A 25,737-nucleotide genomic window follows, 5' to 3' on the forward strand; every position below is an offset into this window, starting at 1 on the left:
CAGGAAGGCCGGCCCCTTCCTCACGAAGTCCCCTTTCAGTCCCCACCTGGGAAGGGAGATTAATTCTCGCCAGGCAGAGCAGAGTGCTGCCGGGGTGGGGGCTTCACAGATGCCAGGGAAGCTGAATGGGAGGCCCAGGGAAGCGCTCTCGACCCCCACTAGGAGCCGCGCGAAGCCCTGTTACGATGTGTGACCCGGTCAGGCCTGCGCTCCCAGGGGGCCTTACACGTGTTCTGGCGCCGATGCCGCCCAGGGCTGGGGGCTCGCGCCAGCCTCCCCTGCCCCGCTGCCGGGGCACCAGGCCCACCCCCGCCCCAGGGGGAGCCAGAGAGGACACGAACCCCCGCCCCAGGCCCCAGGTCCCTAACCAGGGCCCCTCCTGCACCACACTCATCGCTGGTGGGGCCACTTTAGTAGCAGTGCCAGGAGGCCTGAGACCCAAAGCCCCCCACTCCTGCACCCCTCCTGCGTGCGCGCACCCCTCACATCTGCACCCAGGAGCCCACTGGGCACCAGGAGCTGCCAGCAAAAGCCTTGGGGCTCCAGCTGCCCAGCACTACCCAGAGGGCTTCCCCTTTGCCCCAAGCCCCTCCCTCCCCAGCGCTGGGGATGGAGGCCCCCCCCCCCACCAGAGGCTGCTTTGGGAGCGGGCCAGGAGCTCGCCCTCTGGGCTGGGTTTCAGGGTCAGCGGGGCTGGCAGGAGCCTGGAGCCACCACAAAGCAAGTCCCCTGCAGGGAGGCAGAGCGAGCCCTTGGGGGGTCTCAGGGCTGCCTGGGCCTTGCTCGCCGAAGGCCTGGAGGGTGGGAGGGCAGCCGCCAGCCCCTGTGCCAAGGCCGGGCGGCAGGCAGATTTCGATGACTTGCAAGGGGGCAGCGGTCTCTTTCCTCCGGGATCACCCCCTCCCAACTCCTGGGTGACAGGGCTCTGCAGACCTCGCTGCCAGCAGCCAGGGGGCGGCGGGGAGCCGGAGTGGAGAGGAAAAATCCACCCATTTCTTGGGCAGATTGCGTCGGCCGCCGCCCGGCCGTGTCCCCGCCTCCCGGCCGCGGCCCCCGCGCTCAGCCCGCGCGGCGCTCAGAGCCAGAGCAGGAACCGGAGCTAGCGGCCCTTCCCGGCGGCGGGTGGCGGGCGGGCGGGCGGGCGGGCGGACAGCCGCGGACGGTGAGCAGCGGCGAGGCGGCCACTCTCCTGGGCGCCCGAGGCGGCGCGGCCATGGCCAGGGAGCGCGGGGCGGCGGCGGCGGGCGGGCGGAGGCGGGCCGAGGGGGCGCGGGGACACGGCCGGGCGCCCCTGCCCGCCGCGGTGCCCGCCGCCTGAAGGCTGCCCGGGGCGTGGAGCCGGCGCCGGCGCGGCGCGGGCGCAGGAGGCATTCGAGGCGCGATGTCGGTGCCGCTGCTCAAGATCGGGGTTGTGCTGAGCACCATGGCCATGATCACCAACTGGATGTCCCAGACGCTGCCCTCGCTGGTGGGCCTCAACACCACCAAGCTCTCGGCGGCCAGCGGCGGGACGCTCGACCGCAGCACCGGCGTAAGTGCGCCCGCTGCCCGCCCTGGCGGGTCCTCCTCCCCGTCTCCCTCCCCGTCCCCAGCCCCGGGCCGGGCGGGCGCCGCGCGGGGAGCAGGGCACGCGGGGGCAAGGGCACGCGCAGGGGACCCGAGGCGGCTCGTGCGCGCTGCGGTGGCGACCCCGCTCCCTGCGCCCCTAGCCCCGGCCACTCCTCCGGTTGCGGCGCCCTCGGGGAGACGCTTCCTGCCTTTGCCTGGTCCCCTCGCGGGGCGGGTGTAGCAGCTCAGGGACTCAGAGGCTTGGAGTCCTCAATCAACTAATGAGTCCCCGTTGATAAGGTTTGGAAACTGAGGCAGGGGTCTTGGGGACTTGTCCAAGGTCACTCCGCAAGTGAGGGGTGGAGACGCGACCGACCCCGGTGCGGCTGGGTCCAGCCAGGGCTCGGGATTGAGCGCGCCCTACTTTGCAAAAGCCGGACTGGACCGGCCGGAGTGGGGCCCGGGCGGGGAGCCGAGGGGCTCTTGCCCTCAAAGTCCCGAGGCACCTTTCGCCTCTCGTCCCCGTGCAGATGTCCGTGGGTCCCCCGCTGGCGGAGGGTGCAGAGGGGCCGGGCGGGGCCCCGGAGCCACAGCTGCTGGGCTTGCCCGTCGACTTCCGCGCCCCCCTCCCACCCTGCCGCTGAAACGCTTCTCCCTTCTCGGCGCCTTGGGGGAGGGGGCCGGCGGCCCAGACCGCCTCTGGGCAGGGCTGACTTCGGCGGTGGCTGGAGCGGGCGCAGAGGAACCACCCCGGAGCGGCCGGCGGCGGCGGCGGCGGTGCGCGCGGAGGAAGGGGCGCGCCCCAGGCCCGCTCCTTCTAAGCCAAAAGGAGAGGTGAAGGACACTCGTCTCCTCTCCCGCTCCCTTTCGGCTGTCAAGGGCGCAGTGCTCTGGGAGGAGGTCTCATGGCGACCCCTCCCGAGCTGTCATCCGTCCACCTCACCTGCTCTTTTGGGAACTGCATGCAGCGTTTTCTTCCTAACGACTTTGTTCCTGCCTGTGGGTCCTGAGCTCGGGGGTTAGAAATGAATGAAATGAAATGCATCTACTATGGATTCCCTCCGCCCAACTTCTCCTCCCCGCCCCGCGCTAAAAATAGCAGGGAGGTGGCCTGAGGCGACTGGGCAGGCTGCAGGTCTGGGCTCGGGGAGTGTTTTCCGACAGTAGTGCCTGCCCGTGTCCCTGCCGGTGGGGACCCCTGCGCTGGGCTGCAAGGTGACACCAGCCACATCAGCTCTGGCTTCGTGGCGGTCCTTGGGCACACCTCGGGACTGAGGTTGGGTGTGACCCCTGCACAACATGTCACCAGCAACTTGGTGGCATCCTCCAAATGGCTCGTGGGTGGCAGCCTGCGTGGAGCTGGAAGCCCGGCATCCTCGCGGGCAGGGACTGCCTCGGCCGGGCTGCCAGCGGGAATGTGGCCCAGGCTTGGGGTCGCTGCAGCTCTGGGCTAACAGGCTGCTGGCTCCGGGCTCTTACCTCGGGCCCTTCATCTCCAGCGTCAGGGAGCAGCCGAGCGAGGCTGCGCCAGCCCCCCCCCCCCACTTACGGGAGGAGATCTGATTTCTGAATTACGTGCCCGCTGTGAGTCAGCCAGCCACTTGCTGTCCTGCTTGCTGCTCAGCCAGCCTGCAGCCTCTGGTCACCCTCCCTTCCACCCAACGTGTGAATTTGGTCAGATGCCAAGACTCCAAACATCCCCTAAATTTAAAACTCCCTTGGATTAGAAAACAATTTTTAAAGAGCTCTACCTGTGTGACTGCCTTCCAGCCCTGGGGCTCCTGATGGGAGACGGTCTGTGTTCCCGGGGACCCCGTCCTCCCCAGGGTAGACACGTGTCCTTGGACCACTTCCTTCCGCCCTTCCCCGGGGGTGGATGTGGATAGTCACGTGCTACTTTATGGTCTCACTTCCCCCCTCCCTCTCCCTCCTCCGCCTGCCGCCTCTCCAGGTGCTGCCCACCAACCCTGAGGAGAGCTGGCAGGTGTACAGCTCTGCCCAGGACAGCGAGGGCAGGTGTATCTGCACGGTGGTCGCCCCCCAGCAGACTATGTGTTCACGGGATGCCCGCACAAAACAGCTGAGGCAGCTGCTGGAAAAGGTGAGTCTGTGCAGTGTGTGTGTGTGTGTGTGTGTGTGCGCGCACACGTGCGCAGGCGCGCATGCGTGCCTGCCCATGCCCACACCGGCAGCAGGGCGTGGCCAGCCTGCAGGGTTCGTCCCAGCTCCAAGGCCTCACTCGTCCCTGGCACGACCCCACTGGGAATATTTGTGAATGAAGTGATGGGTGAATGAATGGATGGAGACTCCCCAAGGTGGCCCAGGAGGAGGCCAATAGCCCCACTGAGGAGCCACGTGGGTGTAGAGAGGGGCCACGCAGGGCTCCACCCCGCACCACCGTCTCCCAGTCCTGCCACGTCTGTGGTCCAGAGGGCTCCGCGCTGTCACGGAGCAGCGCCTGGGGGAGCTCCCCTGGTCTTTGCCCCCCTTGTGAGTGGTTGACCTGGTGACAGCCCGGCCAGGCGTTCACCCCCACCCCCGGGGACTGCCTTCTGGGTGCAAAAGCAGATGAAACTGTCGCCTTTGTAACCCACCTGGGAATGGCGCGTGCGATCTGCAGATGCATCTAGCCTCCGTTATTTCACTCGAGCTTCACAAGAACCAGGTGAAGCTGGTGAGATTTTCACCCCATTTTTAGAAGAGGGGCTCTGGGTCCAGGGAGGTAGACTGACCGTCCCAAGCCAAACAGCTGGTTAGCAGGGGAGCCCCTCCCAGCCCTGGGGCCAGCCTCTCGCCTGGCTTCGCTCCCAGCCTCCCGGCCCCCCCTGCCCCAGGAACCCTGGGCTTTCAGGTACCTCGAGGGTCAGGTCCCCTGGGGGCCACTCAGGGGAGAAGGAGGAATGGGTGGTCCTTCTGCTCCACTCAGCACCCTCCCCCAGGAAGAGCACACATGTTGTATCAGGACCCTTAGCGCCCTGAGAGAGGGGTCACACCTCCCACACACCACGCACAAATGCTGACGGACGCGCCGGCACGAAGACAGCACACACATCACACAGCATGTGTACGTCCGTCACACAACCACACACAAATGTCACACACACACAGACACCACACACACATTACACACTACATACACCCCACGCACGCTTCTCACTCACACACACCACACACAAGTACACATAACATACACGCACCCCCTGCACATCACGCGCGCGCACACAGCCCCGTGACGCCACACGGGGAGTTCCGGCGGCCGGTGGAGGGCCGCGTCGCCGGGCCAGGCTCGGTCCGGTTCAGTTCGAGCCCAGCTCACCCCGCAGCCCTCACACAGGTCCCGGTAACCAGGTGCCTTTCTTGGATTTGGTTTCTTCAGCTGTGGAGGGAGAGGGCGGCTGAGAGCTGAGGGGCCGGGGAGGCGGGAGGGGCGAGGAGCAGCCAGGGCGGCTGGGCTCCCCCTCCCCCCCAGGAGCTGTGTGCTCTGTCTTCCGCCACCTGCAGGCCCCCGGTACACCGCTTTATCAGAATTAAAGAAAGATATGTTGAGCAGATTCCACATTTATTAACACCAAACTAGACCAAAGTCTAACTGGGCCTTTAATTATTCAGAATTGTAGAGGAGGGCGGTGGTGCTTGGAGGGGCCGCCAGGCTGCCAGGAGGTGGGGGCAGCCCCCAAACCCTTGGGACGAGGCGCTCAGAGGGTTCCAGAAAGCTCTGTGAGCCCCTGGGAACACAGGCTTGGAGCCCCCTTCCGGCCTGTGTGCACCGCAGCATCACTGCTTAAAAATGTAAAGCCCTGTTTTACACCCTAGTGGGCCCCGCGTTCCCTGAGGGCTTCCAGGGCAGGAGCCGCTGTTGGCCGCCGGCTGCTGCGGCCTCGCGGGAGGGGCGGGGCTGCTCGGCCCAGCCCCCCAGCCCCCCAGGCCCCCAGCCTGCCTCCTCTTCCCCTTTCCGGCCTGAGCGGCCGAGCTGGGCTGAGGTAGGGGTGCGCCCAGCACCATCTGAGCTCCTGTTCTGTCCCCGGGGCTGGGGTCCCAGTTGTGCGGGTTTTTCCTGCCTGGAGTCCCCTGAAAACCCACCTGGGGAGCTTCCAAGGGCAGAGCCGTGGGTCCCAGGCCCAGAGGCCCTGACTTTAGCCCACCTGCAGTCCTGGGAGGAGCCGGGCACCAGTGTGTCGTGATAGCCCCCCAGGGCTGGGCCTGAGGAGCCCTGGGTCGCCAAGGGCGGGCGAGGACCCCAGGCCCTGTCCTCTCTGAAGATGCACTCAGCCCAGAGCTTGAGAGCGGAGGCTTCGGAGCCAGTCCAGGCCCTGCGTGGTGGCTGTCTGCTGTGTGACAGGAGACCGGTCACTTAGCTTCTCTGAGCCTTGGTCTCCTTTATGTGTGAAATGGGACTTGAAATAGTACCCACCTCCCAGGGATAAGTAAGATGGGGGGCTCAGCATAGAATGTGCCTGGAATGTAGAAATCAGTCCATGGATTTGAGAGGGCAGTCGTCCCCTCTGGGCCAGGTGTGTCTGCTACCGCCCCTCGCCCCAGCACCTGCCGCCACCCGGGGTGGGGGTTAGCCTGTGCATCTGGCACCTGTGTGACCTTGAGCTCCTCAGCTGGCCTCTCAGGGGCACGTCCTACAGGTAGGAGACAGGACGCGTGCGGAGGAGGAGGTTCTAGACTGTGATCAGGGAGTGACTGCCCCCAACCCCCGGGGCTCCGTGATCTGCTTTGTGATTGGCCAGAAAGGGAAGCCCGCACCCTGTGGGAAGGACCGTAGGAAGGCATGTATTGTGTTTTAAGGCCACTGAGCTGCTTGGCATCTTTAAGATTTGTTTTCTAAATTTAAGATTTAAGTCAAGGGGGAGGATAGCGCTCAGTGGTAGAGGGCTTGCTTAGCATGGGTGAGGTCCTGGGTTCAATCCCTAGTGCCTCTATTTAATAAATCAGCCTAATTACTCCTCCACCCCCCCCAAAAAAAAACAATTTTTTAATTAAAAAAAGATTTAATTTGAAATTTTTTAACTTGCTAAAAGCATTCCTTCTCTGGCTAATGAACAGCCCAGCGTGCCGTGCGTGGCCCCCTCAGAAACGAGGCTGAAGCCACGTGGGTTCAGCAACTTCGGCTCAGCAAACCTGAGTCCGCAGCCATGTGGGTTCTCAGTCATTTCGGGAATCGTACCCCCTGGCGGTAGGAGTCTTGACTGAGCTCCCACGGTAAGGCTGGGCCTTAGGTGCGGGGCCTTGCAATGGGCAACAGGTGCGGTCCAGGAAGGCAGTAGAGACGGCTGTGTGCAAGCATTGTGCCAACAAGATGATGGTGTTTCCAAGCAGTGCCCAGCCCCTTCTGGCTTGGCGCATCAGGGAAGCCTCCCTGGAGGAGGTGGCATTTGGGCTGGGCCTGGAAGGATAAAGGAAAGACAACTTTTCTCAAAGAAGTCTGCAGTTCTTCAAAATGGTGGGGCCAACAGTTGAGTGGGGACAGGGAGACTCGAGGTAGCGAAGCAAATATATTTCAGTTTCCCGGAAAACAGCTAAAGGGAACAGAGCAGGAGGAGTCCGAGTCAGCACATGCTGTGTCTTACAAGCCTGAATGTTTAAACCGAATTCGCGTGTGACTTTCAAATAATGAGCCATAAAGTCCAGGCGTTGTTCAGTGCTGAGGTGAGCAGTACCCGGTTTCTCCGACTGAGAGCCTTTGGTCGCGCTCTCTCTTTTTTATTTGCGGGGGTGGAGGATGTGCCGTAAGAGGAACACGCCACACCGCCATCTCCTCTTTTACTGACCAGGCAGAGGGAAGACTGGGACCCAAGTGATTTTGTTCCTAAAAGGGGGGTATTTTCAAATCCAGCAAAAAGTCAGAAATGAAGATTTGTGGAATGCAAGCATCGTTCCCCTAGTAATTGGATTATTTTCTGCAAAAATGACCCAAACCATGCTGCAGTGACCCTGAGCCCCGCCGCGCCTCCCCACAGCCCCGAGCCCATTTGCCCGGAAGCGCCAGTCAGTTTCCTGAAAATAAAACGCACTGGCAGGTGGCTGCACTGAAACTGTTTTTCTTTTAAGCTCTCTGGAATCCTGTTGAATATTAAAGTTCCATCTTGAGGCTAGACTCAATTCAGATCTGCCCGTGAAGATGTAAAACAGCGATTTTTCATTTGCTGGGTGATTGATTCCTGACTCTGTGCTCTGAACGTACACGTTTGCAGAGCAGTCATCTGCCTATGATACTGTGGGGCGTGATGGATGGTGTGCAAGATGCCAAATCAGGGAGCCCGGTCCCTGCTTCCCGCGCACTGCGCTTACACAGGCAGCCTTCCCAGCAAGACAGCCAGTGAGGTCTAGGGGGACAGAGGAGCTGGGGGAAGCCCAGCGACACTGTTCGTCTTCGTTGGTGTTTATGCCTGCCTGGCTGACTTCATCCTGCCGAATAAAAAGACTAGAAACGATCATCTCTCCCTAAAAAAGAAATAAATCACCCAAAGCCACATGCCTGGAGCTGTGACCGGTGAGGAACCGGAGGCTCCTGCACCCCTGGTTATAAGAGCACGTCAGAGGAAGCGCTGACCCAACCAGTTTGCTCTGCTGGATGATTAACTAGTAAATCACACGCCGGCTGCTTCCGCTCCCTGGGCTGGTCATCCGTGGTCGCTTTTGCGTATTAGGAGGCAAATAAGATTTTGGGCACCTGCTGCAGCTCCTTTCTTGAACCCGTTGCCTTTTTGACAGGTGCAAAACATGTCTCAATCCATAGAGGTCCTGGACAGGCGGACTCAGAGAGACTTGCAGTACGTGGAGAAGATGGAGAACCAGATGAAAGGACTGGAGTCCAAGTTCAAACAGGTGGAGGAGAGTCATAAGCAACACCTGGCAAGGCAGTTCAAGGTATGTGTGCTGCTCCTCCTCCCTCCTCCCCTTCCTCCTCCCTCCCCACCTCTCCCCCTCCTCCTCCCTCCTCCCCCTCCCCATCTTCTCCCCCTCCCCTCCCTCACCCATCCTCTTCTCTCCTCCCCTCCCCCTCCCCCTCCCTCCCCATCCTCTCCCCTCCCCCCTCCTCATCTCTCCTCCCTCCTCCCCTCCTCCTTCCCTCCTCCCTCCCTCCTCCCCCTCCTCCCCCTCCCCCTCCCTCCCCATCCTCTCCCCTCCCCCCTCCTCATCTCTCCTCCACTCCTCCCCTCCTCCTCCCTCCTCCCTCCCTCCTCCCCCTCCTCCCCCTCCTCCTCCCTCCCCATCCTCTCGCGCCCTCCCCCTCCTCATCTCTCCTCCCTCCTCCCCTTCCCCTCCCTCCTCCCTGCCCCCTCCCTCCTCCCCTCCTCCCCCTCCCTCCCTCCCCCTCCCTCCTCCCCCTCCTCCCCTCCTCCTCCCTCTCCCCATCCTCCTCTCTCCTCCCTCCTCCCCCTCCTCCCCCATCATTCTTCCCTCCCCCTCCTCCTCCTTCCCTACTCCTTTCCTCCTCCCTCCCCCCTCCTCCCTCCCCCACTCCTCCCTCCCCCACCCCTCTCCTCCTTCTACCTCCTCCTCCCCCTCCTCCCCTCCTCATCCATCCTCCTCACCCCTCCCCTACCCCCTCCCTCCCCCATCCTCTTCCCTCCACCCCTCCTCTCCCTCTCCCTCCCCCTTCCCCCATCTGCCTTCTTCCTCACCCCCTCCTCCCTCCCCTTCCTCCTCTTCCTCTTTCTCCCCCTTTTCCTCTCCCTTCTCCTCTCCCCTCCTTCCCCCTCCCTGAGACCAGGTGTGTTTCCCTTCATGTTCCCCCTCTCCCTCCAGAATAGCAATAATTTGGGTGTGGGGAGGAGCTCAGTAAGCACTGCTCTTTGCCTCGCCAAAGGCAGCTGTCCTTGGAAACAGAGAGGCCGCCTGCAGTCGCCCTGGTTTGGCGAAATTTACCTCGAAAGGGGCAAAGTTGAAATGCGGTTTTCACGCCTATTAGCTTCCAAGGCCAGGGTCCCAGGGCCCGGCTTCTCCAGCCAAGTCCCAGATTAGCGGAGAAGGGATGTGGTTGGTCCTTGGCGAGCCACAGCTGCTGCAGGTGAATCACATTAGCCCAGGATTAGCTTAATTGATTAGAGCCATTGCTGAGCAGGGCTCGCTCTGGGCAGCTCTTCACATCTGACCTCATTTAGCTGTGACGAGGCGCACTGTACGTGTGCCGGGGGGAGGGACACCAACACCCTTCCCGCTTCCCAGCAAGTGTGCCTTTTCTCCACCTAACTCTGGAGCTGGTTTGACCTGACGCCATATATACATATGTACGAGTATGTATATAGACACCTGGAGTTTACTCAGCTTCGAAATGACTAAATTGACAAATTATATGCACCTTAATTAAGGTATACATGCATGTTAATTAGAAACCCAGCCCAGATGTAAATGAGCGGGTCAGATTCCACAGCCCCTGGACCAGGAAACGCTGATGCTCTGTCTTCCCGTCCTTTTTATGCTAATGTTTTCCTTTGATGTGCTCCCTGCATGAGGCAAGACATAATTCGCTTTTAAAAGCAATACAGTCTATAGACGAAACGGCCAGCTAATGAAGTTATAAATCTGTCTCATAAATAAAATAAAAGCTGGCTGATCCTGGGGAGGAGAGATGAGCTGACGGCTCCTGGTGGACGCAGGTGGGCATGTCCTTGCTTCTGACATGCACCACGAGTTATCTCGAGAAGAGATTCTGACCTGCCCAACCGAAAAGAGCTCATGTCTCTCCTCGGAAGGCCAGCACCCCCTTCCCTGGGGTGGACTGATTCCTCTGAGGACAGGGGTGTGTTCAGTAGTTTGGGGCTAGCTCGCCTTGGCAAGCACCATCCACACAGGCCCCTGTCCCGGCTCCCAGATCTGGGCCTGTGGCTCCGGGGGAAGGAACGCGGCCTTTGCTTTGACCTCCCTTTAGCTGACTAAACACGTTCAGCAGAAATTGCTGTCAGGGCATCTGAGTACCTGTTCAAGCAGTTTGTCTGGGTTAACTCGAGCCTTGCAGTGTGATTTTTTTTTTTTAAGTGACCATGAAAATCTCTGTCTGTCAGTAGCTATCTGTTGAAGGCAGGTTAGTGAGCTAGTTCCTCAACAGTGTTCGTTTTCTTGCTTGCAGGGCTAACTTAAAAGAGTTTTTTCAATGCTGCAGTGACTGAAGAAGCAGTCCACTCCCATGTAACCCTGACAGAGGACAGAGAGCTTTTTTGCGCCCTGCATTTTTACTATCACTTCCCAGTACTTAGCACCATGTCCCTAAGGAGCCTGAGCACAACCAGGATCTCTCCTGCATGCGACTGTAGATGCATTTCATGAATAGTCTGAACCCTTGTCAATGCATTTTTTGAAAACAAAAACAAAAAACAAAAAAAGAAAAAAAAAGAAACTTTGTGTATGTGACTTAAAGCATGTAACCTTAAGATGTTGCATTCTAAACTGACAATAAAGACCTTTCCCAAATATGTTGGTGTTCTGAAGACTGTTTAATATGCTCTTCTAACTCCTCTGGACCAGAATAAATAAACCTATAAATAAAGCAGGAGTGTGCACATTTTCCCTCACCCAGGGAGAAGCCAGGCCAAGGCAGGGAGGTACAAGTTTCTGCACGCATCGCACTGAACCCAGCTTATTTTAACCTTGCAGGCAATAAAAGCGAAAATGGATGAACTTAGGCCTTTGATCCCTGTGTTGGAAGAGTACAAGGCCGATGCCAAATTGGTATTGCAGTTTAAAGAGGAGGTCCAGAATCTGACGTCAGTGCTTAACGAGCTGCAAGAGGAAATTGGCGCCTATGACTACGATGAACTTCAGAGCAGAGTGTCCAATCTTGAAGAAAGGCTCCGTGCATGCATGCAAAAACTAGGTAGGCCCAGAACCCTGCGGGGCGCGGCGCCGCCCCGCCCGCCGCCCCGCCCAGCTCGCACAGGCTTAGGGAGTGGTGCTGAAGCGGACAGCGCCCGCGGGCTCCTGGGCCCGGCTACCCCGAGAGACAGCAGGAGCGCAGGCGGCGCGCAGAGGCCGGCTCGCAGGCCCGCCGCCGCGCTGCCCTGTGGGAAGACAGGGTGACGGCAGACGTCACGCACCATCTGAAGACTGTGCGTGTGTGTGCGTGTGCGTGTGTGGACGTGTGTGCTGGGGTGACTGTTTAAGACACACGTTTCATAGGGCTGGAGGCACACGTTTCAGATTCCCTCCAGCTTGGGAACGAGGGCCGAGGGACCTCCCTGAGATAGCCAATCAGGCATAAAATTCGATCACTTCGCCGTGCAAGGCTTGCCTCTCACGGTGGGAAGGGAGTCCCTCCTGGCGCCTGGAAGGGGTGGGACGAGGGCTGACAGCTCCTGGCGCCGCTGGAGCCTTACTCCTGGCTGATACCCACTCGACTTACCAGCTCTCCTGTTAGCTGCTTTAACAAACCTCGGCGTGCCAGCGTCTGAGTCCACTTTTAAATAGCCCATTTTAAATCCCGATTCCATTTTTAGCTTTCCTTAGGAAAGATTTGCCGGCCCTGCTCCCCAGCTGTTTCCTAACACAAAGGTGGTTCGTTTTCATATTGGACACTTTTTAGAGCAACTTAGGGTAGCTTTTCGGGTGATGCTGTTTGATGAAGATGTTTCCTTAGGCTTTGCCTGATGTTCTCCCTTCATCCCCCCTTTTTTTTTGTACTTTTATTTTGCCCCCTCTTTCCCTGAGAAGGAACAATCCTTTGCGAAATGCCCACTGGAGTGAACAATAACTTCATCCCTTTTTGTCTGCCCCCCCCGACACACACACACTACAAATGCCTTATTATAAACTTAAAACACCCCCGAAGAACAAACACTTCTAAAAGAATCCCCAGTGCTGTTCAGTGGAAGGGAGAGAATGTTCAAAGGGCAGGGAGCTGGAGTCGGCCAGCCTTTCTGCTTCAGCAGGTTCCCAGGTCTGGGTTATTTTTAGTGCTGTTCCAGGTGCCCTAGTAAAGGCGTAAGCTTTGAAGCTCCCGGCCCCGGAGAGGACAGTGACGGGCGTGTGAGAGCGAATCCGTCGTGATGTGTACACGCTGGCTGCGTCACGTGAGGGGCCGTCTGCCGTGGTCTGTCACACGCGGTCACGGCGCCCAAGTCCTGGTGTGCCCGGGGCTGGGTGACCTGGGACTGTCCCGGAGGGGTCTGGGCCAGGCGGTCTCTACCAGCCCTTCCCATCTTGACAATCCGGCAGTCAGTGGGAGCGCTCAGAATGGTCCTGGTTCTCGGGCTTGTCCGCGACGGTGGGCTGCTGTATGACCACCCTCCTTGGGCACTGTCTTTGGGCTTCTGCCCAGGAGGGCCCTGGTCCCCCCTCAGCTCCCCAGACCCTCCAGCCACTCCCACCGGGTGTCTCAGCCTCTGAGAAATCCAGGGAGGGGAATTCCTTTGCTACTTACTTCCCCACAGCAGCCTTTCCCCTCCCTGGTAGACAGACCATGTAGACTAGCGAGAAGCCAAGATTAAACCTCCACACTTCCCAATGCTCAGGGAGCAAGACGGAAATTCAGAGTGAGGAGTTACAGCTGATGACAAGCTAAGGGCCTTTCCGAGAGGCTGCCGCCCCTCCCGGTCGCCCGGCCTTCCCGTCCAAACTTGGCCTATTTTTGGAGTAAGTGTGGGGTTTCACCTCTGAGCTTAATTCCTTCTTCAGAAAGACCTTGACCTATAGATGGACCCGCTGAGTCTGCAGGGGCCGTGGGCGGGATCTGTCTTTAACCAGTGGTGATTCGGGCGGATGTCATACGGAGAACCCCCGGCCTGGGGGAGGCAGTGTCCTAACATAGTAAGTGGCACTCGCTGGCCATGTGGCTCTCCCAAGACACTGACCACTTCGCATTTCAGCCACCTCTTCATCTGTAAAAGGAAGGTATAGGGGTCCCTGTGCCCTGGGGTCCCTGTGCAAGTCCACGGACACTACTCACATCATGGGCTGTGCACTGTGCCCGGCGCAGAGTAGGAGGTGGCCGGACACGTAGGCACATAGGTAGTAGGGAAAGATAGGCAGGTGTGATTGGTAGATGGAGAGACAGCCAGGATAGGGAGGGAGGGAGGGAGGTAAGCCGACGGATGGTAGGTAGGTGGGTGGGTCAGTCGGTCCGCCGGTCGGTAGGGGGATTTAGCTGCCACTGTTTCTCCCTTTTCCTAGGTTTCCGTTCAAGCTCAGTAACAGACCCAACTGACGTCCTGTGGCCGCCTGATTTAGTCTTTATTTTGGCCGTGCAAATACTGCCATCTTAGCAGCAGTCTCCTCGCAGGGAGGTTGCGGATGAGCGGGAAACGGGGAGGGCAGCACGTGCACCTGGGGCAGGGCTGGGTAGGGGGGACGTCTGAAGGGGCGGCAGATTCTGGGGGGCAGCGGGCCCTTCCCCCCCACCTCCCCGCCCCCGCTCCCACCCCCGGGTCCGAGGCCGGCTGGTAGAGGCCTTGGTCTAGGGAGCAGCGTCTGGTTGGCCCCTGGTGTGAGGACAGGGAGGGTCCCTCCACAGCTCCCCAGAGGTGCCGTGATCAGTTCCCTCCTTGTCCCCAAATCCATGTTGCTGAGATTCCTGACCCCAGAACACACTCTGGGAGAAAAAAAACGGATGGCTGGTCCTGCTGGCTCCCTGCTTCCATTTCAGAAGCCCTCTCTCCACGGGATTGTATGTTTTTTCCTGACGGCCAGAACTGGAACCTGAAACTCCGAGCTCTAGAACTGGGCTCTGGGCTGTCTCTCCGGGCGTCCTCTCGGGAGGCAGGTCCTCGTGGCTCCTCCGCTGCTCCTCTGCTCCCGAGAGAGGGAGAAGCAGAGCTGCCCGGCGACCCCGTCCCCCTGAGCTTTTACCGTCACCCCACGGAGAGCCTGCAGAGCACAGCCCAGCTCCTACACCGGAGACTTAAGATCAGCACAAAACCCCACTCGGCCCGGCCGCCTGGCCGGGGCATGGCACACGCCTGTCAGTGTCAGGCCTCAGCTTTCTCGTCTGTAAGACACGGGAAGCCAGCTGATTTCAGGGCTTCCCCGGGTTGGACCGTCCTGGGACCCCAGTGCTCACAGCCTCCGCAGGAAGGGTCAGTGCGGCAGAGAGAGGGGCCCTTACCTCCGCCCTGGGACTTGGATGGAGCTGGTGAGTGAGCTGCTTCCGAGCATAGTGGATGACTTGGCACACGCGGGTTTTGCATTCAGGATGGAGAGAGAAGTTTAGGGTGCCTCAGTCTCTGTCTGCGGGGGACGCATAGAATAGCAGAGAGGCAGGGAACCCAAGTCCAAGTGCTGCTCACGGCACGGCCTCGGGGGGTCCCGGCAGGCATCAGGCAGGCCCTCTGGGTTCCTTCCCGGTAGTGCTCGGGGTTTCGCATGGCGAGAGGTCTCCAACCGGCCTGGGCCTGGTCGTGCGGCCTGTGTGCAGGGAGGCTGCTGCCCGCCGGGTCGCTTCGTCTGCAGGGACGTTAGTCTGTCTAAGCTGCCAGCTTTGCAAACTCTTCCGGCTTAACTGTCCCTAGTCTTTAAGGGGCAAAAGCCGGGGCCAAGGGAGATGCGCCCGGAGGCCAGGCAGTCCCAGGACCAGTCCGCCTGCTGTGGGGCACTCAGCCCCCTCAGTCTGGTCTCTGGCCTGCGTGCTCCGTGGGCATGTCACTCCAGGCCCCTTTGGGAGATCACCTGGGCTGTCGTTCAGACATGGCCTCCTTCTAGGAACAGCAAGAGGCAGGTGACTTCAGCCGCAGGGGCCCTGCTTTGTCCACGCTCCCAGCCAGCTCGGCGGGCGGCCCCCCCGAGACCCACCCCAGCCTGCTAGGCTCAGGCCCTCCCAGCTGGCTGAGCTGTGTGGGAGCCCAGCCTCCTCTGCTGGGCACCTGCTGGCCTCTGCCCTCCCCTCCCTTCCCTGGACAAGAATCCTGAGCACTCGTGACAAGAGAGGGACACTTTCCCGAACTAAATGCGCCAAGACTCCGCCTCGCAGCTCTGCCTCGGGGCTTTTTCAGACCCTGTCAATTCCCGAGGTCTTGGCAGAACCAGTCTGGACTGAGAACCAAAAATAGCTCCCTGACTCAGGCAGGGCGGGCAGCCTCCAGCCCCAGCGGAGAGCTGAGCCCGCAGCCGGGAGGTTGACGGGGGGCTCCCGGGCCAGCTGGGCCTCCTCTGCCAGCTCTAACCCGTGGTTTTAGGGCTCCCTCCAAGGGCCGGGGGAGGGCGGGCTTAGCCCCTCAGGCAGGGGAGGGAGTGGGAGACCCCGGGGCGGGGCGGGGCCGCTGCAGAACCCCCCCCACCCCCGCCCGCAGACTGGGTCTCCTTCTCCTGGACGCAGTGGGACCGTCCAGCGCAGCCCCTGGCCTGGACTTGGCCACAGTCTCAGGGCGAGTCCCCGGTGCTGCTGGTGGCTGCTGGCCCTTGCCGGCACTTCCTCTGCGTCGGGCATCCTGCTAAGGCTCCCCCCCGTTAACTGCTTAACCCCCACGGCCACCTCAGACGTGAGGCCCCCTGTGCAGATAAGGCAGCCCTCCATCTAGGCCGTGCTCCGCAGAGGCACCCTGTCCCCCCTCCCCAGGCCCTCCACCAGGATGCGAAGCCAAGCAGGGTTTTCCGAGAGATGGATAATTTCATCTCTCAGGACCTGAGAGAGGAGTCATCCTCCCGTTTGTCCGTTCATGCCTTTGGGCCGCTCCCCAGGCTAGCCGTGTTGGTGGGGTGGGGGGGTGCAGGTGACGAGCGAGTGCCACGGCGTCCCGCCTGGGGCGGTGAGAGCCAGACGCCCGTCCGCCCTGGGGGCTGAGGGCCCAGCCTGAGGCAGGGAGGCAGGGTGCCAGGGTGCGGGCCGTTCAGAAGGGAGGGGGCTCTGCAGAGACATGAGTGTGGGACCAGGCACAGAAGACAGGCGGGCAGGCGGGCGGGGGGTGTTGACGGCGCCCCGGTGAGGGGTTGGCCTGAGCGAAGGTGTGGAGGCAGAAGAGCCGTGGGGGTCCACCCGCCACCTGCGCCTTCTGCGTCTGTCTCCGTGGGGGGCGCTCATCGCAGGTCAGGTGTGGACGCTGCCGGCTGGGATAGGGCGTTGGCGAGAGCGGGCGTCCCACTGGGAGATGTGTCTGCGATGCAGACCAGCAGGGGTCCCACCCAGCTCCCGAACCTTGACAGCCTTGGGGCCATGGCACCTTTGGGCTTGTCCTTCCAGGCGGCCAAAGGACCTCAGCGGCGGGGAGGCCCCGCACGGGACACTTGGCCATCTTAGTGGGCGCTGGCCTCCCGGCGGCAGGGAGAGGGCTGTTGCTGGTGCGAGACGGCCCCTAATAGCTCCTCCCAGTTCCCATCCAGTGCGGAGGGCCTGCTGTCCCCCAGGGGCAGCCCAGAGGCCACTCCCCGGGGTCATAGGAACAACGAGAGTGCTGTGAGGGGGCCCTCCTCCCGACGGGACCCTCAGGGAACCCCACCTGGAAGCCCCAGGACCATCGTGGGATGAAAGCGTGGTCTGGGGCTCTCGTGGGCAGCCACGTTCCCACGAGATTTCCAGAAACCCGCCCGCGCTTCCTTCCTTCCAGTCGCAGTAGACGCCAGCTGCCCTGGACGCAACGTCCGTCCCGCTTGTCTCTGCCGCGCCTCACGGGCTGGGGGTGCTGTGGGCGGGGCGGGCAGACGTGCGCTCCGCAGGGGCCGCGTCCTGTCTGCGGACTCACCTGCCCGCCCCACCCATGGGCTGCCGGGGAGCCTCAGGCCGGGAGGGGACGGGATTTAGGTGGGAAAGTGCGTGAGTCCTTCTGAGAGGGGAACGAGCCAGACACACACGGGGAAGGGATGGGACCCTAAAAGTAGTGGAGGCTTCGTTTTTGGTTCTTGTTTGCTTTTTTCAAATCTGGGCCAGCGGCAGCAGCCTGGGGGAGCGGGGCAGCATGACTCGATGAGAATTTGGGCGTAAAGCCGCGTTTCTTCTGCTTACAGCCGGCTCCTCGTCCCTGCCCAGAGCCCCGCGTTGCCCATGCGGGCTCTCCCGCCACCACAGCGCGGCAGCGCCAGGCGCTGGTCAGGGCCGGGTCGAGGGTCCCTCCCTGGACTCGTTCAGTGATGCTGATGCGTTGCCTCGCCCCACTTGGAGCTGGAGGAGGCTGGAGAGGCGGGCGTGGCCCTCCCGGGCCTGGCCGGGGGTCCTCCGCGGGATTTTCCTGTCCAAGTCGCGGTCCCTGGGCTAAGTCACCGGCACTCTCCCCTGAACTTCACAGCCGGCCGTGCACAGAAGCTCAGACGGGGCAGTCTGGCAGAGCCGGCCTGGCCCGGGGCAGGGGGGTCATCGCAGAGACCTGTCCTCCGAGCAGCGCCCGCTTCCTGCCCGAGGGGCGGGTCAGCTCCTGGGCTCGGGAGCACTGCCCCTCTGAGGCTGGCTGGGGTTATCTATTCCGGAAGGCTGCGGGCGCTGTGCACGCAGGCTGGCGTCCAGGTGGCAGGAGGGGGTTCCTGCTTGGCTCTCTGGCCACCCCCGGCCGGGGGCGGGGGGGGGCAGCCGGAGGCCCACGGGGCTGTGGGAAGGGCGCCGGGCTGAGTCGGGAGTGTGGGCCCTGGCCTCAGCCCTGCCTGAGTGGCGGTGCGGCCCCGAGTGTGTCCCAGCCTCCGCCTGTGAGGTGGGAGGGCGCTGGCGTCCCCACCCACGCTCCGTGCTCTTAAATCCCAGCCTCCAGCCCCTGGGCTCCTCCTCCGGGCAGAAGGGGGCCCTCACCCTGCGGGGAAGCTCACAGGTCCTCCCGTGGGAAGGCGGCCTTCCTCCCAGCCTGGCTCTAGCTGCTGGAGGGGCGCAGGGCGCTGAGCCCCGTGTCGTGCAGGGCGCCAGTCCCGGAGTCGCTTCTTGAGATGAGTCCAGCCTCACGCGCCTCGTGCCCAATGAGTCCAGCCTCACGCGCCTCATGCCCAGGGCGGCCTCTTACCCAGCAGCTCTAGGAGGTCCAGCTGCCGCTGCCCCAATTCCCAGAGGAGGAAACTGAGTCTTGGGGAGGCTGACTGCCCCCTTCCCCGGAGGTGCAGCTCCGCCCCCCACCGCCCCCAGGCCCGGGAGGCCCTTCCCTCGCGCTGCTGCCTGGCCCCCTTGCTCTCTGCTTGGGGCTGGGGGTGTCTTGGGAAGAGCAGGGCAGGCGCCGGGCTGGACCAGGGTGCTCACTCCCCTGGGCTGTGTCCTGTCTTCCAGCGTGTGGCAAGCTGACTGGCATAAGTGACCCGGTGACCGTCAAGACCTCCGGCTCGAGGTTTGGGTCCTGGATGACGGACCCACTGGCCCCAGAAGGCGATAACAGGGTAAGCGCCCCCTTCGTCGGGCCTGGTCTGGGGTCGTTTGGGTTGAGCTGGGGAGGCTGTGGACGAGCGAAGCTTGGTGCCCCCAGAGGTTTGTCCCAGGTCCCTTGCTGAGGTCCCTGCCCGAACCCAAGTCACAGACGGCAGGCGGGGCAGCGGGTTCCACACGAGGATGACGGTGGCAGCGACGGGTGGGGGGAGCCCGGGGCGCCCTTCCCCAGGTGTGGCTCTGTCCCGGTCGCCCAGAGGCTGCCGCTGGGCTGAAACCTCCCCAGCGCGCAGCCCTGCCCCCGCACCTCGTCTTAATGACTTCTCATTTGTGTTTCGTTTGCCTTTCCTTTCATGGCTGATGGAATCTCGTGTTCTTTTTTGATTTAGGAAAAAAGCCCCGTTCTTTTTTTCGTAGACGTTTCCCCCGGGGTAAAACTCAGAAAAAAAGGAGCCCAGAGGCACGTCTGCCTTGATCGGAGTGGGGGGGCCTGGCTCTGTTGCTGGCGTCCCTTGGGGGTGTGGGGGGCAGGGGCAGGCTGGCTGGCTGGCGCTCGGCGGCGCTCGGCCGCCTGGCAGGGGACCACGCCCGTCACCACAGCATCCTTTGGGAGCATTTCGCCGAAGGGCGGCTCTGCACGCCCAGGGCCCTGGTTCTCGGAGGACAGGAGCTTCGGGCTTCGCCGCCCCTCGCTGGTCCACCAGCCTGGCCGCCAGCACCCATGGCGACCATCAGCACTCCGGGGCCTTTCTTAGCCAGCCTCTTAATAAACTCTTAAAACAACACAGCTGCTCCCCCGGGCAGGTGGGAAAAGCCGCTTAGCAGATCAAGCGCCTCTGAGCCGCGTCTGGAGAATTCTCACGGGAATGGATCTTGAGTTTTCTGATCTCGGTGCCTCCCCCTGCCCCACCCGCATCCTTTAGAAGGAAGTGATGGCCTCTAGTTAGAACGGGGGTGGCACCACCCTCTCCTCCCGGGGAAGAGGCCCCGGCTCCACCACCCCTAGCAGGCCCCCAGCCTCCTCTCAGAGCTCGGCCCGCGTTGGCCGGCAGAGACCGGGAGCCACTGGCTGCAGGCGGCAAACCCCAGAGACGACCGGGCTGGGGTATTTCGGGGTGAAATTTGTGCTTGTTTTGTTTTCTGAATCGTGACAGCTAGCTGGTGCTTGGAAGTTTTCTAACAATTCAATTGGCCAATTAATTACGCATTAATTACCAATTAACAATTTAATTGACCAGTGATTACCCCGGCTGGTCTTCAGTTTCATCCGCGTCCCACCTGGAAAATCCCACGTCTGGCCCGAGTTCCCTTACAGCGAGCCCTTGCCGCAGATGTGGGTGGTAATGACAGTAATACAGGCGTGACGGCCAGACCATGTCAGCAGGCCCTGGGCGCAGTCCTGTGTGCCTGTGGGGCGCGTTCTGTGTTTATCCTGGAATAGCCACGTCGGTGCCCACGAGGCAGCTGTGCGTGCGCCCAGCCCTCAGTGGAGCGCCGCGTGCCTCTCCTGGTGTGGTCCCACAGCCACCCTCCAGCCCGGGCATCGGAGTGGGCTCTGCTGTGCTAATGAGAAAGCCCAGGGCGAGCAGGGTCACGTGACCCGCCCGAGCTCTCCGGAAAGGCCGATCAATGGTCTTATTAACCATTCTGAGCCGAGTCTGCTGAATCCGTCCCCTTCCACTGCCCTCTCCCCACCTCCTGCCTGCAACCTGCTTGCCCCACCACACACATCCCCCAGAAACACAGCAGGCCCATCGGGATTCGTGCCCTTGGTGCGTGCTGCCGAGGACGAACCCCGGTCTGGAGTGTTTCACCCCAGTCTCTCACCGCCCGTGCACCCTCGGTCCCCACTTCCGTGTCAGCCTCCTCTGTTGCGGTGAGCGTCCGTCCGACAGTGCTGTCTCAGACACCGAGCAGCAGGGCTCCTGGGCAGTGAGGGTGCAGGTGGGCGAGGCCTTCGAGGCGGTGATGGATGCCTTAGGAAAGCACCTGTCTCTCTTCTGCCTGATGACTTGATCACCCTCCAGGAAAGGGGGCCCGGGTGGTGGGAGGCGGGAGGGGGAGGCCTCCCTGGTGGGGGCCAACTGCATGGGGAGAGGGAGGGACCCAGCTCTCTGGCCGGGGACCTGGGGGCCGGCCGGCTCCGAGCCTTTGGGCAGTTGGCAGCCCTGTCCCAAGCTGTGAGCGCAGCAAAAGGGGCCTGTCCCCAGGCCCCGCCATCGATCTGGAAGAGCGCTGTTTTGTTTTGTTTTGATCTTTTCCGTGCTTCCATCCAATTTTGATCACACGCACACACACACACACAGGAGACCAATAACTGGCTTCAGAAAGGAAAGAATCGATATTGGGTTCCGTGAAGGCGGCCACGGGGCGGGAGGCGAGGTAACGGGGGTGTGGCCAAACGGGGGCGGGGGGGAGTTGCCGTGGACCCCAGTGGGGGAGCCCTCGAAGGGGCTTTTCGGTCCCCTGCCTCTGTGCTGAACTGTTAGAACCAGGTTAGCTCATTTATTGAGCACCAGCTGTGTGCTGGGCAGTGTGCGGGGCTCCTGGGTCCTCCACCCTGCCCAGAAGTGGCCATCCCTCAGCGGTGGCAGGCCCACGTGGTCCCGGGGGCACCCAGACGCCAGAAGCCAGGCCCTCGTGCCCCCAGGCTGTGCCGCTCCCCCGGGGGGGTCCCCGACCTGACTGCGGACCCTGCCGGCTCCGGCGCCCGCCAGGCCTCCCACTGGCCTGCTCCCACCGCGGAAGTCCCAGGCCCACACACGTCACACGTCCGGCGTCGGAGAGGGAGCCCCTGGCCCCCAGGAAACCCGTGCTTCGGAGGAAGCTGTCTCGTCACTGAAACGCAACCGTTTCACAGACAGCAGGGAGCTTAGCGGAGTGTCTGGAAGTCCTTCCCGACCATTCGCGCAGTGTCAGAGTCACCCAGGCATTTTATACGTTTCCTACCGAATCCCCGCTCCGGAAGGTTAAATTACCGAAATCCGCAGGCACACCGTTCGGTGTGGCCGGAGGGCAGCCCAGAGTCCGCACCGCTCGGTGCACGCGAGTGCCCCTTCCGGTCTTTTCTCTGTGCGAGCAGGGACAGTCTTGGGGCCCCCTTTTCAACCCTCACTCCCCAGTGACGTCTCTGGCGAGGACTGCCCCCCGCCTCCCCTCTCGCCCGGTCGGTCGGCTAAGGGCTCCCTTTAAGCAGCTTCCCAGCAGCCCCAGCAGGGTCTCCACCATCGAAGGCCCACTGGGGGGGAGCCAGACGTGGGAACACATTCCTCCCGCTGAGGGCGAGGCCGTTCCTTCCCGACAGGGTGCAGAGGGGGTGCCACGTGAGCTGGGTCTTGAGAGAAGCAGTGAGCCCCCCGTCCAGGAGGCGACCAAGTTGAGCGTGCCGGGGAGGCCCGCACAGCACCGCGCACCCCCGACACCCCCAGCACCGCACCTGCCCCGTTCTGCCCCGTGACCCCCATCGCTGGGGGCTGGTCTGAGGGAGGCTAAAGACAGTAAAAGCCTCACGAGACCTAGTTTTTTTTACAAATCGTGTTAAAACACAAAAAGCACATGTCTCTGAGCGTCTGAACGGCGCCTCGGGAACAAGGTTACAGGATTATTTTCCCGTTTAACCGCACGTGTAGCTCGGCATCTGGAAGCCCCCACCCCTAACCTCTGCTGCAGCCAGAGCCCCCGGCGGAGGAGGCGGCCGTCTCACTGCCGGGCGGACGCGCTGGGGCGGCTTCAGCCCAGGTTTCCCTCTGACTGGCCGCGCTGCCTTCTCCTTTGCTCCCACATTGGTTGAAAGTGACTAAAGCGTTCTGTGCGAGGTCTAGACGGCTTTCGAGTCAGCCGGCACCTAAGCGATTGTCGGAGCCCCTTCCTCTGTGGGCCCAGACGTGGGCCTCGTGGTTGGTTTGGACGATCAGAGCCTCTGGAACCCACGCTCCTTGGGGAGAGGCACCCCCAGACTGGGCGTGACAAGGAGGGGTTACCCTCGAAGTTTCCCCAAATGCCAAGTTAATGAGGGTCTGCTCGCCAGACCGCCCACTGTGACTGCCTGGCTGACAGGGGAGGCCTGATGCTCGCCCCGCCTTGGGTGTGGGGCGTTGTCCCTTCCGGGCGACCTCGCTAATGGTCATCCACGCAGACTTTCCGGTGCTGGGCGCTTGTCCTCATCCGGGTGCAGGCAGCCGTGCCCTTGGCAGCAGCGTCCTGCTGGACGGCGGTGTCACCCGCTGGTGGAGTGCCCACCCCCCACGTACCTTGCACACCAGCCGTGTGCCCTCGCCGGGGAGAGCAGTGAGCAACCAGCCGTGCCCGCTCACCCACAGCCTGGGGGCACCCCAAAGAGACGCTCTATTTGGGGGCCTGTGGGGGTGGCTGTGGGCCAGTCGGTGCTGGGCTGTCAGCTCCCACACCCGTCGGCACGGTGTCCCCACCCAGCCTTTGTCCAGATTGGAGGCTTTGTCCTCTGGTGAGGAGACAGTCCCGTCCCCTGAGGAAAGGCGGCTTTGCAGGAGGACACGGCCCTGCTCAGCCTTAGTCTCCCCTGGCCCTTCCAGCGCCTGCCCGGGCGGGGCCCCTCCCTCCGAAGCGCTGACGGCTCCGCTCTCCCCGCAGGTCTGGTACATGGACGGCTACCACAACAACCGCTTTGTCCGCGAGTACAAGTCGATGCTGGACTTCATGACCACGGACAACTTCACGTCCCACCGCCTCCCGCACCCCTGGTCCGGCACGGGGCAGGTGGTCTACAACGGCTCCATCTACTTCAACAAGTTCCAGAGTCACATCGTCATCAGGTTCGACCTGAAGACGGAGACCATCCTCAAGACACGCAGCCTGGACTACGCCGGCTACAACAACATGTACCACTACGCCTGGGGTGGCCACTCGGACATCGACCTCATGGCGGACGAGAACGGGCTGTGGGCCGTCTACGCCACCAACCAGAACGCCGGCAACATTGTGGTCAGCAAGCTGGACCCCGTCTCCCTGCAGGTGCTGCAGACCTGGAACACCAGCTACCCCAAGCGCAGCGCCGGCGAGGCCTTCATCATCTGCGGGACCCTCTACGTCACCAACGGCTACTCGGGGGGCACCAAGGTGCACTACGCCTACCAGACCAATGCCTCCACCTACGAGTACATCGACATCCCCTTTCAGAACAGGTACTCCCACATCTCCATGCTGGACTACAACCCCAAGGACCGCGCCCTGTACGCCTGGAACAACGGCCACCAGGTCCTCTACAACGTCACCCTCTTCCACGTCGTGCGGGCTGACGAGCTGTAGTCCCACGGGGCCGCGTCCTCGCCCACGTGGAAACGCCTGTGACGCAGCTGCCGGAGCAGTCCGAGCCAGACGAACAGTGCTAACTTTGAAACATCATCAGCGACGTGGACTCCGGCGTCGCAGGGTGGCGTTGCCGCCGTGTGTCTCCAGCCCCAGCCGGAGGGCAGCCGGTGTGGGAGGAAGTCCCCGTGTTTGCAGCTGGAACTGCAGTCCAGGGCTCCCTGGCCCCCTTTCTGGTCAATGAACGTACTAAAGAAGCAAGGCGATGACTGTTGGCCAATCCTCGCCGAGAACAACCCACAGTTAGGCTCGCATGGACTTGTCCGTAGATCATGGTCAGCTCGATGGACATAGTGTCGTGTCTCCCTGAGACCCCCCCGCCCGGCCCCGCTCGGCCTCGGAGGGGCGCTGTAGGCTAGTGTCGCCCGCATCCCACCACCACTGCTGTCCCTCGACCGTGTGTTGTGTCTTAGATTAACTGTGCCAAGACTCCAAGTAGCTGTGGCCCCGAGTCTCGTCCCGCCGAGCGGTGGCCGGCGTGTGCGGGGCGGACAGGTGTGCGCCCCGCCGTGTGACTCCGAGTGCCCCGTAGGCCCATCGCACCACGTCCTTCTGTCGTTTCCTCCAGGTGGTGAGTTGTACAATTAGTTCATGCCATGAATGTTGTAGATGCAATGCCGTAGTTTGGATTGATAAGTGAATGGTTTTTGTTTCTAAGAAGAAGAAGAAAAAAACACACGTCAGTGTTTACCCTCCCAGCGGGGCGACCACGTTCGTGTGGATGACAGCTAAAGGCGGTATCCTCTTCCTGTTAAATTACCTGAATGATGTAACCTCGGATGAGAAGGGCCCATCGACGGGGCTTCGTTTCCAGCAGGAAGGAAGTGCTCCTGAGGGCAACCATAGGCGGAGAGGATGTTTTTTAAGTAAAACAGAGAGCAGCTTTGTCCTATCTGGTTATCTGAGGAACAATAAAAATACTAGGAGATGCGTTGGCCTCATTTGTCGTTTCTGAAGCTTTTAAAAGGAGCGAGACTTCAGATCCCTGCAGACGTAGTCCAGCGTGCACGTGCCGCCCTCAGACGGGGACGAAGGGGCACAGTCTGGACTCAAGCCCCACGGGGTCTCTAAGGCCCATCCCCCGAAAGTCAGAGCCGGAGAAGCGGCTTGGAGGTCCCCTCCCCGCTGGGTGAGTCTGAATCCAGGACTATGCCACTGGGAACCCCACCCCCAGCTCCTCCAGGTCACAGCTGGAGGGCGTCTGGGACAGGCGGGCTGGGGGGACCCAGAGCCCCTCTGGCCACTTCACCCTCTAGGGGCCCTGGGGTGAGGGAGTGAGCGGCCAGCCCCGTCTAGGGTCTGGGCCTCTGGGCCTTGGACGTGGAGAACCTCACAGGCCAGAGGAGCTCAGGCAAGCACACCGGGCCTGCCGCTGCTGTTGGCCCCGCCTCTGAGAAGACCGGTGGGGGGTCTCTGCAGGACGGAGCCTTTCGAGGCCTGGGAGCCTGTGTGGCAAGAGAAGGAACCGGTCAAAGTAACTCTCTTCATGAGAAGGAGTCAGGACTGGCCTTAGCACTGGAGGCCGAGGCCGGGCCTGGCATGTGGGGGCTGCCCACTGCCCTCCCCACCCTCCCCTCTGCTCGGGGCCGCGGGCCTCCTTGGCAGGTGGGCAGCAGGGCAACAGCCAGCTGCCCCCGTGAGGTTGGCCC

At 61.9% G+C, this 25,737-nt stretch overlaps 1 protein-coding gene across 1 annotated transcript; it reads left to right on the forward strand.

Moving 5' to 3' along the window:
- Positions 1-1,122: 1,122 nt before the first annotated feature.
- Positions 1,123-25,018, forward strand: OLFM1 (olfactomedin 1). Its single transcript, XM_032478892.1, has 6 exons — positions 1,123-1,531; positions 3,500-3,649; positions 8,269-8,424; positions 11,152-11,371; positions 18,653-18,759; positions 23,354-25,018. Exons 1-6 carry the CDS (start codon positions 1,382-1,384, stop codon positions 24,026-24,028), a joined length of 1,458 nt encoding a protein of 485 aa, XP_032334783.1. The 5' UTR covers positions 1,123-1,381; the 3' UTR covers positions 24,029-25,018.
- Positions 25,019-25,737: the final 719 nt, after the last annotated feature.

Source organism: Camelus ferus, chromosome 4 (genome assembly GCF_009834535.1).
Source record: "Camelus ferus isolate YT-003-E chromosome 4, BCGSAC_Cfer_1.0, whole genome shotgun sequence".
NCBI classification, from domain to species: Eukaryota; Metazoa; Chordata; class Mammalia; order Artiodactyla; family Camelidae; genus Camelus; species Camelus ferus.